Source organism: Pelmatolapia mariae, linkage group LG15, assembly GCF_036321145.2.
Source record: "Pelmatolapia mariae isolate MD_Pm_ZW linkage group LG15, Pm_UMD_F_2, whole genome shotgun sequence".
NCBI classification, from domain to species: domain Eukaryota; kingdom Metazoa; phylum Chordata; class Actinopteri; order Cichliformes; family Cichlidae; genus Pelmatolapia; species Pelmatolapia mariae.
The window spans coordinates 24,520,157-24,536,902 of NC_086240.1; the positions used below are offsets into that span (position 1 = coordinate 24,520,157).

The following is a 16,746-nucleotide window of genomic DNA, read 5'->3' on the forward strand; positions in this document are numbered from 1 at the left end:
AAGGAACAATTGAACTAAACATTTTGCAAATCATGTCAGTGACTCTGAAATTAAGGACACAAGAAAATGTTCTTCTAAAAATTGACTGGAGCCTTTTCACAGGGCAACAAAAGCTTATAAAGACCATCTCTTCCTCACATTTGGGAAACAGCACATAATTTGTGAATCGAAGGGCTGAGAGTAATGCTCACAACTGGAGTCAGATCCAATTCATCCTCTGAAACTCCAGGTGCAGGGGTGAAACGAAAATGCTGAAGGAGGGTGGTGAAGAAGAGGAAGAGCTCCATCCTGGCCAGACTCTCTCCGAGGCAAACCCTGCGACCTGCAAGAGACGAACAATAATCAACTGTCCTGTGAAGAGATGTACCTCAGTGGTAATGGCTGAGCTCACAAACCTGCAGAAAATGGAATGAAGGCATCTCGCTTGACAAACTTTTTCTCTTTGTCCAAGAAATGAGCAGGATAAAAGCTGTGAGGCCTCTCCCACTCACTTGGATCATGCAGGACAGATGTCAAGAGAGGAAACACTGTGGTTCCCTGCAGATAACAATTGATTTCAGAGATGCACAATGTACAAAACATACTAAGAGAACACATAAAAACAGCACATACTTTTGATTTGGATTCAGTTCCAAACTTTCCAGTATTCCTGTGATTGCCCGTCCAACATGCCATCAAGCTTCTGTTTTGTGCACTCAGTAAACTGATAACAACTGTTCCCACTCATGCTTACTCTTTGTGTCTGCACTTGGGTTTTTCGTACCTTTACAACTTTGGCACCTCAACTCAAAGTTGATGCAGGACGATCCAGGATGTAGTTACATTATCTCAAAACATGTTGGCTTGATGCCGAGCAGATTCGAATAGATAACAATTAGTCTAACCTTCTCGATAAAGTGACCCTGAAAAGTGATGTCTCGGGTGGTTTTGTGAGGAAGTGCAGTGGGGACGATGCTGCTCAGTCTCTGTATCTCATGGATGACGGCATCAGTGAAGGGCAGAGTTTTCCTGTCAGCAACCTGCACCTGTCGGTCTCCTATGACCCTCCTCAGCTCCTCCTGTACCTCATCTGGAGTATAAAAGTAACAATAATTGAATTTCATCCCTATTAGACTCACCTGGAGTCTAGTGGACACATTACGTTTGTGTTACACTGACAATAACACTCCAGTATATTTAATAAATGTATGCTTATTGTGATATTGGTCTTGTGACATGTTCCCTGTGATTTCCAGTAAAAGTGTATTCACGTTGGGGATTATTTGAGCTCCTCACCCTGTATCTTTGGATACTTGGCCATTAGCAGAAGTCCCCATCTCAGTGTTGTTGATGTTGTCTCAGTGCCGGCAGCAAACAGATTCATGACTGTTATCAAAAGATTGTCATCATGGAAGTGACTGTTGGTAATCCCAGATTCCTGCACATAGACATTTAACAGCAAAGTCACTCACATCACTCTGATCCCAAAGTTGGATGGGGGTTGGACAGTAGAAAAAGAAGTGTCAAGGCACCAAACAGTAACGAGGATGTAACATACACCAGAAGCACAATTACAAATGATCAATAGTGTTCGCATACATCTGCTGGCTGAGAAAGGTATTAGGATGCAACACAGTTGTTTTGTCTTAATGATAGCTAAGCAGGATAAGGCACAGTTTTACCTTGACTTTCATTTATTTATTCCTGAACACAAAGTTGAAAGATGACAGAAGGTCTAACCTCAAGATTTTGTTTGCGGACCAGAAAGGCGTCCACAAAGCCTCTGCACATCTGTGGGTTCAGAGTCTCTTTTAAGCGATGGAAGAAGGCAAGGTTTTGCATTTTATTGGCAGCAGCCAGTTTGAAACCTTCCTTCCTATCAGCAGTCCACTTCAAGATTGATGGAAACATTTCATACATCTGTGAATCATCAAATATACATCTGTACATAAAATACAATTTTTCATTTACAAAGGTTATTGAGTTGTACCTTGAAACAGTCTGTAACTCCATAAGTGTCACAAAGTAGGAATCAATACCTGTATTGAGGGACTTCCACCGAGTCTGACAATTCTGTTTGTTCGATCTACCAAAGATGTAAACTCTGGATCATTATATTCAAATCTGCTGCCATAGACGATGGAGCAGATAATATTAGAGACTGCACAGTTAATTGCTTGGGTTGTATCAAACGCTTCTCCTGTAGCAAACACATACAGTCAGTGTAAGTAATCGGACCATTAATTCAATTCAGTTCAAACAAATGTGATAACTTTTTTTTACCTTTAAATTTCTTAAATACTTCAATGAGATGTTGACATTCCTCAATTATTTTGTCCTCACATGCTCTCTTGCCCATTCCGAAGTCTCTCAGTTTAGTCAATGCAAAGCGTCTCATTTCTCTCCATGAGTCACCATTGGACCACACAACTCCTGAGAATGGTCATATTTTAGTTTGACAGTACCAAAATAGAAAAAAGGTAAAAGATTTTAAGAAAAAAATTATTCCTTTACCATGCCCTTTGGTTAATTCATGCACAATTTTCGTTGGACTTCTGTCTCCAAAGACATCATCATAGTCAACAAGTGCCTCCTTCACTGTCTTGTATCCTGCTAAGACCACCACCTTTTTAGGTCCCAGATAGACCGTGAAGACTGATCCATATTTCTTGGATAACTAAGAACAGAATATGTTCATATTTTCACACACATCAAAGAAATCAAAGCTAAAAAGCTGCCTGGAGAACTGTATCTGCAACATAGCTCAATTACTTTCTCACCTCCAGCAATGTTTTGTAAGGTCTTTTCAGGTCCAACTGCAGCAGGTTCCCCAGCACAGGAAGTGGTCTGGGTCCTGGAGGACCCTTTTGTTTTTTTTGAGAATTGAAGCTTGGAGTGACGATAAAATAGATGAGGAGGATGACTGTCAGTGTCCCCAACAAGAAGGCAGAACTGAGCGATTGGAGAAAGACATCTGATATCCCCATGGCTGTGAAACTATGTCTCTGCTATGAGTTCTTTGTACTGAGAGCCCAGAGACTTAATGCTTTTTGCATTGTCTGACAAATTTCAGTCCTATACTGTGCAGCATATAATACAAGGTGTGACAGTAACAGAGCAAAGGTCCTCTATGAAAGAAATAGTAAATCATTAACGTTGCAGTTGATACTTTGGTCTGTAAAATAAATGGAAAAACATTACAACATTTTTGACAGAAGTGAGTATATCTGTTGAAAACTTTAAATTTATTTAAATAATTTTCATTTTTGGTAGATTTTAGGATTAAAATTCAGGGTTGCCATGGCTGTTTTATCTTTCTATCTATCTATCTGGCAACATTGCAAACATGACAGCTATACACCCATCTCGCCCCTGCGGGCGGTTTATCCTTCAAGCTTGGGTCCTCTACCAGAGGCCTGGGAGCTTGAGGGTCCTGCGCAGTATCTTAGCTGTTCCCAGGACTGCGCTCTTCTGGACAGAGATCTCCGATGTTGTTCCCGGGATCTGCTGGAGCCACTCGCCTAGCTTGGGAGTCACCGCACCTAGTGCTCCGATTACCACGGGGACCACCGTTACCTTCACCCTCCACATCCTCTCGAGCTCTTCTCTGAGCCCTTGGTATTTCTCCAGCTTCTCGTGTTCCTTCTTCCTGATATTGCTGTCATTCGGAACCGCTACATCGATCACTACAGCCGTCTTCTTCTGTTTGTCTACCACCACTATGTCCGGTTGGTTAGCCACCACCATTTTGTCCGTCTGTATCTGGAAGTCCCACAGGATCTTAGCTCGGTCATTCTCCATCACCCTTGGGGGCATCTCCCATTTTGACCTCGGGACTTCCAGGTTATACTCCGCACAGATGTTCCTGTACACTATGCCGGCCACTTGGTTATGGCGTTCCATGTATGCCTTGCCTGCTAGCATCTTGCACCCTGCTGTTATGTGCTGGATTGTCTCTGGGGCATCTTTACACAGCCTGCACCTGGGGTCTTGCCTGGTGTGATAGACCCCAGCCTCTATGGATCTTGTACTCAGAGCTTGTTCTTGTGCTGCCATGATTAGTGCCTCTGTGCTGTCTTTCAGTCCAGCTTTGTCCAGCCACTGGTAGGATTTCTGGATATCAGCCACCTCCTCTATCTGCCGGTGGTACATACCGTGCAGGGGCCTGTCCTTCCATGATGGTTCCTCGCCTTCCTCCTCTTTCTTGGGTTTCTGCTGCCTGAGGTATTCACTGAGCACGCTGTCAGTTGGGGCCATCTTCGTGATGTATTCGTGGATGTTTCTTGTCTCATCCTGGACTGTGGTGCTGACACTCACCAGTCCCCGGCCCCCTTCCTTCTGCTTAGCCTACAGCCTCAGGGTGCTGGACTTGGGGTGAAACCCTCCATGCATGGTCAGGATCTTTCTTGTCTTTATGTCAGTGGCTTCTATCTCCTCCTTTGGCCAGCCTATTACCCCAGCAGGGTACCTGATCACGGGCAGGGCGTAGGTGTTGATGGCCCGGATCTTGTTCTTACCATTCAGCTGACTCCTCAGGACTTGCCTGACCCTCTGCAGGTACTTGGTGGTTGCAGCTTTCCTAGCGGCCTCTTCATGGTTCCCATTCGCCTGCGGGATCCCCAGGTACTTGTAACTGTCCTCTATGTCTGCAATGTTGCCTTCTGGTAGTTCAATCCCCTCAGTTCTGACTACCTTCCCTCTCTTTGTTACCATCCGACTACACTTCTCCAAGTACTTTTGCACTTTTGCAAAAGTACTTGGACTGAGTATATGGTCCGTGTGTGACTGGCCTGAGTGATGAGGGTTACTCAGGCCATGGCTCAGATTGGTGAGGTGGGTCGGCAGGGTGGGGCGTAATGGGGTAGTGTTTGTTAATGGCCCTGAGGAAGAACTGTGAGTCTGGAGATGTGGGACCTGAGGCACCTACCAGTGTGCAGCAGGTCAAATAGGTGGTGGGCGCGGTGCAAGGGGTCACCTCTGACAGCCCTGGTTTTGTGTGTGTGTGTATATGCAGCCAGTGTCCTTATAAATCTTGTTGGTCCTAAAAATGTCAGTTTGTTTCATAGGTGGGGTCGTCAAAAAGCTGCATAAAGCCAGGTTGTTATATCTCCAGTCGTGTTGCGTGCATACAAACTCTGAAGTGATGTCTGTACTTTATTACAACACCTGATTGATTTGTGAGAAATTATCTTGTGGTACATAGAAACCCGTGTGTGTGCTTTTCATGATTTCACATGCAGACTTTGCCATATGTACACAGGTAAGGAGTACAGCAATGAGTCGGAAATGCACCATTTCATCTTTATTGTGGAGAATTATTTTTTTTAAGTCCATCTTTATGAGCGTATAAATGACTGACACATGCTCGTACAGTAACCTAATCAACTAATCAAAGCCTGATTTTGCATACATATTTGTACACAACTATTCAGAGAGCATTTTACAGGTAAAATATACATAAGGACTCCTTAAGTACAAGATACTAAGGAGTGCATTAACTTTGGAACTTGAGCAGCAGTACAGTAGTTTAGTTCTTTTTCTACATCATATAGATGTTCCTAAAATAACACACAGGATTCAGAAATAACCATTTTGGAATAAACTGAGGTGAATCTTTTAACCAGAGCAAGATATGTTTTTAGAGAACATCTGTTCCTCACATTCTGGAAACCGCACACAGTTTGTGAGGTGAAGGGCCGAGAGTAATGCCCACAGCTGGAGTCAGGGTTAATTCATCCTCTGAAACTCCAGGTGCAGGAGTGAAACGGAAATGCTGCAGGAGGGTGGTGAAGAAAAGGAAGAGCTCCATCCTGGCCAGACTCTCTCCAATACAAATCCTGCGACCTGCAAGAGAGAATCAAAGAACAACTTTCCTTTCATCAATGTAACCTAAACAGTGATAGCTGAGCTCACAAACCTGCAGAAAAGGGAAGAAATGCATCTCGCTTGACAAACTTCTTCTCTTTGTCCAGGAAGTGAGCAGGATTAAAGCTGTGTGGTTTCTCCCACTCCTCTGGATCATGCAGGACAGATGTCAAGAGAGGAAACACTGTGGTTCCCTGATGAAATTACAAAACACAAACTGAAAATGCTTTCTATATTGTGAATAATAGCATTCTTAATTACTCATCACACTTAATTATACAAATCATATAACTCATATGAAAATCAAAGAAAATGGACATGCTTCTTATGACAGACAACCGCTTCCAGATGAAGATGAATATTGGAAAGAATCAGAATCATTTATCTTGACACATCTACCAATATTCATAAAGGATGAAGCTGAACAAATTTTCAGCCCAGCTTTCTAATTTTCTATTAATTACGTTTTAATTTTCAGATTAATTTAAATTCAATTCAGTTCAATTCAATTTTATTTCTACAGCGCCAAACCTCTAGGTGCTTTATATTGTAGGGTAGACCCTACAATCATGCTGCTTCACAACAAAGTTCATCTTTAGGTATTTTATATTGTAAAATTCAGGTCTTGCTGAGAGCTGGCTTCCCAACAGAGGAGCCTGATAGATGATGGCATTTCTTATTCTCTTTTTCTGGAAACTCCAGGAACCACAAGTAAGCCTGCACTCTGAGAGAATTTAAGACATGATGGAGCTTGCATAGTCAAATTATTTTAATTCTGGCTTTGGAACCTTTTTTCATATGACAGGGAAGCAGTTTAGACTCTATAATCACTGTTAAAGAGCATATCCTGGCCAAGTCAGACTCTTTAGTTTAGTCTGAATTAAGAGACAGAAACATAATGGTGATCCAGACCTTTATGTTTTCAAGCTGTGTCTATAGTTTAACTATTTAATTTGATCTGACTTCATGTATAAACACAACTGAGTATCATTTGCATATAGGAATACAACTGTTTGCTTTGTTTTCTAATAACATTAACAGTGCCAAGCATGTATTACTTGGAAAGAATTTATCTGAATTTAAGAAGTGAGACCACTCCTTGTTGCAGGGCCCTTCAGGTTCTCTGTCTGCCCTGCAAGCACTACAAGTTGTTTGTTCTCAGTTTGGTGACAGTCCCCACCGAGTCCTTTCCCAAACTGTAGTCTCAGGCCATGCTCAAATCATCTGACATCATCTACTATAAATGTGTGTTTGTGTGCATCTGTGTGATGTCAAGTCTCAGATGCAGTTTTGTCCTGATGTGTGAACATCTTCATCTGACTGGATCATCTGTGTCTTTTCTCTCTCTGACTATTTTAAGTGACTTTGGATGCATTTATTTATTTTTTGTAACAAGATATTTGTTTGTGATAGGTTTCGTTTTCCATAATAGGTGTATTATTCAGTCTTACCTTCTCGATAAAGTGACCCTGAAAAGTGACGTCTCTGGTGGTTTTGTGAGGAAGTGCGGTGGGGAGAATGCTGCTCAGTCTCTGTGTCTCATGGATGACGGCGTCAGTGAAGGGAAGGTTTTTTCTGTCTGCAACCTGCACCTGTCGGTCTCCTATGACCCTCCTCAGCTCCTCCTGGACCTCATCTGGAGTATAAAAAAGTACAGTGGACACATTTCATCCCTATTAGAGTAACAGTAACACTCCACCACCATACTCAATAAATGTATGATTATTGTGATATTGCTCTTGTAACATGTGTCCTTTGATTTCCAGTAAAAGTGTATTCAAGTTGTGGATTATTTGAGCTCCTCACCCTGTATCTTTGGATACTTGGCCATAAGCAAAAGTCCCCATCTCAGTGTAGTTGATGTTGTCTCAGTGCCGGCAGCAAACAGATTCATGACTGTTATCAAAAGATTGTCATCATGGAAGTGACTGTTGGTAATCCCAGATTCCTACAGACATGTACATGTTACAATAAAGTTACTTGGATAGTCTGATATTCTGAAAGGGATTCAGATGCAGAAAACAAAGGGGGCAAATGCTGGTTTTACATAGAAAAAACAAGCAAACAAACAGAAAAACAAAACAAAACAAAACAAAAACACTACTGTAAAATACTTAACAGTAACGGGTAAATTTGGTGGACCAGAAGCACAACAAGAAATTAATCTTGCATGCATGGTAGGTATAGTAATCTATACAGTCATGGTACCATTAATGTATATAAGTAAGGTTTTAAATAACAGGATATAATTTTTTCTTTTAATCCAGCAGGTTCTTACCACATTTAAATATTTCGTAATTCAACTTAAACTGAATAACAATACATTGCATTTTGCACCATTAATACTTTTAACAAAATCTAAAATGCAGAAGCAGTATATGAAAAACTAAGTAACTGTTGGAGTGTAGGACTTGATCATCCTCTCACATTGGCCCATTCTTCTTTAGTTTTGGAGGCATTTATTTAAGCCCTTCTAACCACACACACACACACACACACACACACTGACCTTTGGGTGAATTTCCTGGAATGTCCACTTGTGGAAAGATTCTTTATCACTGTAGAATGATGTACTTTGAATTGTTTAGACAAGGCCTTCTAACCCATTAACCAGATTAACGGGCAGCAACGTTTTCTTTTTGTTCTAAAATGATTGTTGACGCTTTTTGTCCTTCGGATTGTGTAAACAGGCAGACACACCTGAATGATCCAAAAAAGCAAACTGACAAACCTGCTTTTTAGAGGGTGTCACACTCGATGATGATCAATTAAGCAAGTGTTCTTATTATTAGCATCTGTGTCTTCTACTTATCCTCTTAATTCCTATGGAAGCAATAATTGTGTACTTAGCTTGTCACAGGCTGCTTCTGCATTTTGGGTTATATACAGGTTGATCTTGTGCTTCAATTAATTATTCAACAAAACCAACTTGAATTATGATGGTGATGCTAACCTCCAGATTTTGCTTCCGGACCAGAAAGGCGTCCACAAAGCCTCTGCAGACTTGTGGATTCAGAGTCTCCTTTAAACGACTGAAGATGGCTCTGTTTTGTTTCATAGTGGCATCAGTCAGTTTAAAGAATTCCTTCCTATCAGCAGTCCACTTGAAGAGTGATGGAAACATGTCGTATAGCTGTCAAACATGTTATGTTAGTATGTAGTCCTTTTATCTTTTATCCAGAGACAGATTTTAAAGTACATAAAATGCCTGTATAGTGCTGTAAAAATGTATTTGTGATTTTTTTTGCATACTTTTGTATAATTGATTTCTTGATTCATCAGGTTATTTGATAAATATGCAAAAAGGGGGGGGGGAATACTTTTTCACTGCACTGTACATTCATATTTTATGCACTATAAAATCTGTCAGTCACAAGCATCACAAGGTATGAGCTAATACCTGTATGGAAGGAGAGCCCAGAATTTTAGCATTTCTAGTCACTCGATCTATCATCGATGTAAATTCTGGATCATTATATTCAAATCTGCTGCCATAGACAATGGAGCAGATAATGTTAGAGACTGCACAGTTAATTGGATGGGTTGTATGAAAAGCTTCTCCTGTGGAAAGGGAAATTGAAAAAAAAAATTAAATATATGTAGCATTCCAGTTAATGTACTGTTAATTTCAGTTTCAACAAACTTTACCTGTAAAATTCTCAAAAATGTCAATCAGGTGTTGACATTCCTCAATTATTTTGTCCTCACATGCTTTCTTGCCCATCCCAAAGTCTCTCAGATTAGTCATTGCAAAGCGCCTCATTTCCTTCCATGAATCACCGTTGGACCACAAGAGCCCTGAGACAAAGTGTTTAAAAAGTAGTTTGACTTCCACACAGTGTAAGGATGATGGATGCAAGAAAATATGAGAACAATCTGGTGAAATCCTCTCCTTACCATGTCCTTGGCTATAATCATCCAAAACCTTCAATGAAATTCTGGCTCCAAACACTTCATCATAGTCAACAAGTGCCTCTTTCACCGTCCTGTATCCTGCCAGAATCACCACTTTTTTGGGTCCCAGATACACAGTGAAGACTGATCCATATTTCCTGGATAACTATTAGCAGGAAAATTTTTAAATATTCATGCACATCAAAGAATGGTAACGAGTTCCTGGAGAGCTGAGTCTACAAAACAGAAAAGTAGTCCAGTAACTTTCTTACCTCCAGTAATGTGTAGTAGGGTCTTTTCAGGTCTAAGTGCAGCAGGTTCCCTAACAAGAGAAGCGGTCTGGGTCCTGGAAGCTTCTGTGTACTGAAACTGAATGAAGAGGTGAAAAAGATAATCAGGAGGATCACGAGTGCTCCCAGTAAGAAGGTAGAATGGAACTGTAGAAAAAAATCTAGCATCCCCATGACCGTAGAATAAACTTTACATTAGATTTGTTCTGAGAAACTCACTGTATCAGTGGTCTTGGATGAAATGACCCTTTTTTATTCTGGCTGGCAGTAAGAAGCAAAAAAGTAAAAAGGGTGGAATTAGGGTAAATAAATAGTAAATGATTACTGTTGGAGCTTGTACTTGCCTGCCAGTATTGATTTTCCTGGATATGAAAACTGACTACACCTGATTTTTTTAAATTTTAGTTTTGATAAAAATAATAATAATAGTAAGAAGAACAACAACAGCATGTGGTACGATTCCTGTTTGTTTTAACGCTTATTGTTATAAGTAGTTTTTTTTTTGTTGTTTTTTTTACAAAACATTCAGACCCCTAACAAGTATCCAGAGCATCTAGGCTAGTAGAGACACATTAAAAGAAAAGTACAGCCATTTAAGGTACAATCAAATAAAAATGGTGAATTACAGTGATGATACATTTGGTACCAAAATTTATGGTATTTTTCTATTCAGGTTAAGATCCCTTTTTGTCAATACTTCTCACATTTATCAGCGGCAAGCCTTTATGACAAAGTCAGTCTCTCCATCGTGTAAATCTCCTTGATAATGCCTATCCAGTCCAAAAATGACGGTGGATCCACGTTTAGCCATTTGTGAGTTATGGCTTTCTTTGCACCAGCCAATAGTATTAATGGAAGATATTTGTCCAATTTCGTCAGTCCTTGGGGCAATTCACATAGATAAAACACAGTGAAGTCACGGGCCAAGTTCAAGCCCATCATGGTATTGATTTCTTTTATCACTACTAGCCATCACTACTAGGGCACAATCTTAGTACATTCCCAAAAAATATGAAAATTTCCTGCAGATACACATCCACAGTTCCAACACCAAGCCTTGTCGGGATCTTTACATTGTTTACTCTTAGCATTAAGAGTGACAAAAAACACACCATGTTTTTCCATGCAAATTCACTCCACAGACTGAGCTCAAAGTCATTACCAAAGCTTTACATATATTGAACCAGTTGTTGTCAGGTATGATTATTTCGGCCTGTTTTTCCCCATCTAGCTTTAATGTAAGTTGTGTCATTATTCGTACATGTTTGTAAACATTTGTAGAGCGAATCCACCCTTGTCCTTTTGCAGTTGTAACATCTGAAATTTTATTCTCGGTTTTTGTTTAGCCCAAATAAAATTAGAGATCATCCTGTTCCTAACGTTAAATTGCTTGGAGGGTACGTGTATAAGCAGCGCCTGAAACAAATAGAGAAGCTTTGGCAAAAGATTCATTTTTATTATATCTATCCGATTGTGCATATTCATTGGCAATAATCACCAGCGCTGTAGGTCTGCCTTAATTTCTGACATCACTGAGACATAATTGCATTCATAGAGGTGGGATAAATCTGTAGGTATATGGATTCCTACATATTTTATAGAGGTGTTACTCCAGTTAAACTTGGCTATCTTCTGAATGTCTTGTGATGGTCCGTAATTATATAAAAGAATCTGAATTTTCTGTAGATTTAATTTATATCTATATATCTATATATGCCAAATGTTTAAAATAATGAGTTTGCCTAGTTCAAACAAAGCTTGTTTGATCTGTATCTGTTGATATCTGATCTGTCGGTCTCTCAGGTCAGCTGACCAGCTGATCCTGGAGGTACCGAGATCCAAGAGGAAGCTCAGAGGGGACAGGGTCTTCTCTATCGTGGCTCCAAAATTATGGAATAATTTGCCCTTGCACGTTAGAGAGGCCCCTTCACTGTCCACTTTTAAATTGCATCTTAAAACCCACTTTTATTCTTTGGCTTTTAACCTCAGTGAGACTTAGTTTTCCGTTGAAATTAAATTACTTATTTTATTTTTTCTTTCTTTTATTTGGCTTTTATTTAGATCTTATGTAATTTTATTTTTTGGTTCCAATGTACAGCACTTTGTGTCAGCTGTGGTTGTTTTAAAGTGCTTTATAAATAAAGGTGATTGATTGATTGATTGATTGATTAATTGATTGATTGATTGTTAGTTCCGAAGTTATAAATTTCAACCGTTTAGCTAATATTGTTGCAAATATCCTGTAGTCAATATTCAAAACTGATATAGGTCTGTAGGAACCACATTCTGTTTTATTTTTACCCAGTTTGGGAATTACTGAAATAATTACTCGTTTCCAGGATGGTGGTATCTCCCCCCCTGTAAGCACATGGTTAAAGCAATCCTTAAGCAGGGGGGTTACTAGATCTTGGAAGTGTTTGTACCACTCTGCCAGGTAGCTATCTTATTACCTTTTAATTTTGAAATGGTCTTGTTAATCTCCTCCGCAGTTATTGTTTGTGTTAATCTTTTATTTTGTTCTGTTCCTATTGATGGTAAATCAAGTGAGGAAAGAAATGCATTAACAGAGGCCACATCTATCATGGTTGGTTCTGCGTACAGTCAGGTATAATAGGTCACAAAAGATTCTTTCATGTTTTTAATGTCATGACATAGCTTATCATTTGCTGGGTTTTTAATTTTCTGAATAAATCTGTCAACGTGCTGTTTACATATCCTCCAAGCAAGGAGTTTCTTACATTTGGGACCATTTTCATAATAATTCTGCTTAATGAATTTTGCCCTTTTCTCTATTTGGTCGTCATATAACCTATTTAATATCTGTTGTGTTTCTTTAATTTGCGATAAGGTGTCATCATTGTTACTTTTCATATGTACTGTTCCTAGGTTTTTCAGTCTCATTGTAAGGTCTTTAGATAATTCTCTTTTCCCACAAAATTAGCTTCCCTCTAAGAACAGGCTTCTCTGCATCCCATAAAATACTAGGAGAAATATCATCATTGTTATTATACTCCACCGCATATTTATACGCCTGATCAAATGTTTATCAGTCCCTGGTTGTCTGTACACATTAAACAATGTAACTTCCTTGTGATCTATGTACCCTTTAACCAGTATATAACGCCCCCCTTATCTCTGATTTGCGAGGAGAGTTGGAAATTTACTATGTCAGACCATAAGATGGCCACTTATTGTGATGTGTTTCTTGCCAGAAAATTCTATCTTGTTTTTCTCGTTTGATTTTAGCAAGAGCTTTGTTTCTTTTAATGGGGTTACGTAAACCATCAACGTTAAGTGTAATTACCTTATATTGTTGTCTTATGTCCATCAAGAAAAAGGAAAATACCTAATACCTGTAAACCTCTAGGTGCTCTGAAAAGAAAACGTGGGTCTGCAGAACAAAGGAACAGCACACCTGAACAAATAACATATATGACTTCCAATTATGAAGTGCATGCCCAACTTCAAAACAAAGAGGAGGGTCCCAGGGGCCCCCTCGTAGTGCTTCTTGGTAATCTCTGCCCATCAGAGATCTTGGAGAAAGCCAATAATATCCCATAACTGCGGTCAAACCTATTACTCCTATTTTACAGAGGAAAGCTGCAGTCTTAGGTGCGGAAAAAGGATTAAGTGTTAGTATCGTTACGCTTGAATCCTGGGAGTTTTTCCTCTATGTGTGTCATCTGTCCCTCCCGGGTCTGCCACAGGGCCCCGCCGAGGACCCCAGAGGGGTGTCCTCGGCTTGGGTACGGGGATGCATGATATTGAGTCGTCAGCTAGGGAGAGGTAAGTGACGGAAGTGACGGACAAGGTAAGCGACTCATGTTGTAACTGACGTCAGACGCCGGAGATTTTGGCGGAAAATTAAAGCGAATGGTAGTTTAGATTTGAATAAATTCCTTTAAGCTTCAGTATAACCAAATACACTTATCAATTGTCTTATAACTAACAACATTTGTCTAAATCATCTCCAACACCCTGGAGAACAACGGGGAGAGTTTAGAGGCTCTCCAAGATTACAGTGATCAGTACTTCCAGGATCTCGTGATGAAGAAGGCTCAGAGTGCAGCTTCCCCGGCCAAACCTGAGACGCCGTCGTCGAAAAGACTTCGCCCGGCAGATTCCCCCGGCACAACATCGCCAGCCGGCAAAGATATTGTCGACATACTGGAGTCAATCGACCAACGACTGTCCAGTTTCGATGCAAGGCTGTCCTTGGTGGAGATTCTTCACCGGGAATTTAAATCCTTGCGAGAGTCCCTGGAGTTCAGCCAGCAGCAGGTGGAAACGCTCGCTGCTGAAAATGCCACGCTAAGGGAGTCGGTGAAATGTCTCACAGACAATGTTACTCAGCTAAATAGAGAAAATAAAAAAAATAAAAGAAACAGTTATAGATCTACAAGCTCGTAGCATGCGTGATAACCTGGTATTTTCTGGTATTCCAGAAGCCGCTGGAGAGGACGCGGAGACCACGGTAAAAAGCTTCGTCAAAACCCACCTGAAGCTGCCTGAGGACACGGTGAAGAACATCGTCTTTGATAGGGTGCATCGCCTCGGCCCCATTCGGGCTGCGGCCGGGAGACCACGTCCTATCGTGGCCAAATTCGGCAACTACAAACAAAAGGAACAGGTGAAAAGCCGCGGCAGGGAATTAAAAGGAACGGACTTCAGTGTGAACGACCAGTTCCCCAAAGAGATCCTGGAACGACGCAGGGTCCTCTTCCCAATCCGACGCAGCTTTATCCAGAAGGGCTCCCGCGCTGTCATCGCTGTGGACCGGCTGTACGTGGACGGACAGCTCGACCGCGACCCCGACATCACTCCGTGGCTGTATTAACTTCACACCAGATAAGAATCCGCTACACCCTTTCCCCACCCACTCACACTAACTTGCATTAACATCTGTTTCCCGAGGCGTAACATCCCGACGTTTTGTCACGTCCTGCAGCGTTCCTGAGGAACGCGAAAGGTGACCTTCCACGTTGTTATGGTACGCGGCGGTTTCCAGCCCTGTACTGCAGCCCTAAACTTAACCTTATCACTAAGCCTAACCATAACCTTATGCCTAACCTTAACCATAACCTTATGCCTAACCATAACCTTATTCCTAACCTTAACCATAACCGTATCCCTACGCCTAAACCTAACCTTATCCCTAAACCTAACCATAACCTTATCCCTAAACCTAACCATAACCGTATACCTAAGCCTAAACCTAACCTTATCGCTAAACCTAACCATAACCTTATTCCTAACCTTAACCAGCACTTTAATGAGGTGAAATAGTGTTTTCTAAAGCGATTTTAAGGGAAAAAGCGAAGATGTGTAGATTGAGTCCAAACGGTTCTCATGTGTCCGCAGTTTTCCGATGTCGTGACGTAGGAACGCCTTGGGTGCCCGAAAACGTAATATGTTGACGATTTGTCACCTAGCGTAAAATGTTACGATTTGGGAGTGAGAACGGGTTGTATCAAATCACATCTTAGGTGTGATTTCATAGCAGAATTAACACCGTCACTCTCCGTCAATGGTTTGATCGGAATGTTTCCGGATTTTTATTTTTTTCTTCTCGTTTTTTGTTCTCTTGTTTTTATGCTGCTCACCCTTGTCCTTGGTTTCTTTCTTTCTTTTTTCTTTCTTTCACTGCTTCGATCACCTGCTTCCACACTCATCCACAAACAACATCCTTTATTTGGACACATACGCACAGCACGATCACGCACAGCCATGCGCTCAACGGCAGCACATTTACATCAGACAGCGCACACAGTCGTATAGGATACACACACTTAAACCAAGCGTACTCATATTAGTAAATATGCACACACATAGTCAGACTCAGGGAGCATCTCACCACACATTTTTTCTCTCTCCCCCTCTTTTTATTTACAAACAAGTGATGTATTCTCTCCACCTGTCTAAGCGACACACACAGCGCACACCCCTAGTTATACACAGACATCTATGGGTGCACTAAGATTCGTTACATGGAATGTAAATGGAGCTGGCTTCAGAGAAAAGAGGTTAAAAATATTTAACCAACTCAAAAAACTACAGGCAGATGTTGTCCTTTTACAAGAGACCCACAGACCTCTTAGAGGTTCGAATGAACTTAAAACACCTGAGTTTCCTAATGTGTTCTCAGCTTGTTATAATTCTAGACAAAGGGGAGTAGCAATTTTAATCCATAAAAAAATTAATTTCACAGTACTCGATACAGTTATAGATCCAGAGGGCAGATTCTTAATCATTAAACTATCTATACTTGATAAAAAGCTATGTATTGTAAGTGTATATGGTCCAAATGTTGATGATCCCTCATTCTTTCACGGTTTTTTCAGTGCACTCTCTGAACACTTAGATGGCACACTTGTTCTTGGAGGCGACCTCAACCTTGGACTAAATGAAGAAATGGATAGGCTCAATACAGCAGGAACTCAGCGTAATTGGCAGTCCATAAATATAATCAAACAGTATATGAGCGACTTTGGTCTTTGCGATGCATGGCGCTCCCTTCACCCCACCAGTAAGGAATATACTTTTTTCTCACATGTCCATCACTCCTACTCTCGTCTGGATTATTTTTTGGTCAGCAGCTCACTGCTGAGGGACATTTCAGACACTGAGATTCACCCTATAGCTGTCAGCGATCATGCTCCTGTATCTTTAACACTAATGCACAAGAATAATACTACGCCTAGTAAAAACTGGAGATTTA

General features: G+C 40.8%; 2 protein-coding genes across 3 annotated transcripts; both read right to left on the bottom strand.

Moving 5' to 3' along the window:
- Positions 1 to 134: 134 nt before the first annotated feature.
- Positions 135 to 2,966, bottom strand: LOC134643382 (cytochrome P450 2K1-like). 2 transcript variants are annotated; one of them, XM_063495722.1, is made up of 9 exons: positions 2,760 to 2,966; positions 2,494 to 2,656; positions 2,263 to 2,412; positions 2,019 to 2,179; positions 1,720 to 1,899; positions 1,276 to 1,417; positions 885 to 1,069; positions 396 to 537; positions 135 to 322 (listed from the first exon to the last, which is right to left on the bottom strand). In XM_063495722.1, exons 1-9 carry the CDS (start codon positions 2,964 to 2,966, stop codon positions 135 to 137), a joined length of 1,518 nt encoding a protein of 505 aa, XP_063351792.1. The 2 variants fall into 2 exon arrangements, with proteins under 2 accessions (XP_063351792.1, XP_063351791.1); XM_063495721.1 differs by having other exon boundaries at positions 1,708 to 1,899.
- A 2,669-nt stretch (positions 2,967 to 5,635) lies between these two features.
- Positions 5,636 to 10,202, bottom strand: LOC134643383 (cytochrome P450 2K1-like). Its single transcript, XM_063495723.1, has 9 exons — positions 10,011 to 10,202; positions 9,742 to 9,904; positions 9,493 to 9,642; positions 9,245 to 9,405; positions 8,798 to 8,977; positions 7,651 to 7,792; positions 7,296 to 7,480; positions 5,897 to 6,038; positions 5,636 to 5,823 (listed from the first exon to the last, which is right to left on the bottom strand). The coding sequence occupies exons 1-9, from the start codon at positions 10,200 to 10,202 to the stop codon at positions 5,636 to 5,638; spliced, it is 1,503 nt and encodes a 500-aa protein (XP_063351793.1).
- Positions 10,203 to 16,746: the final 6,544 nt, after the last annotated feature.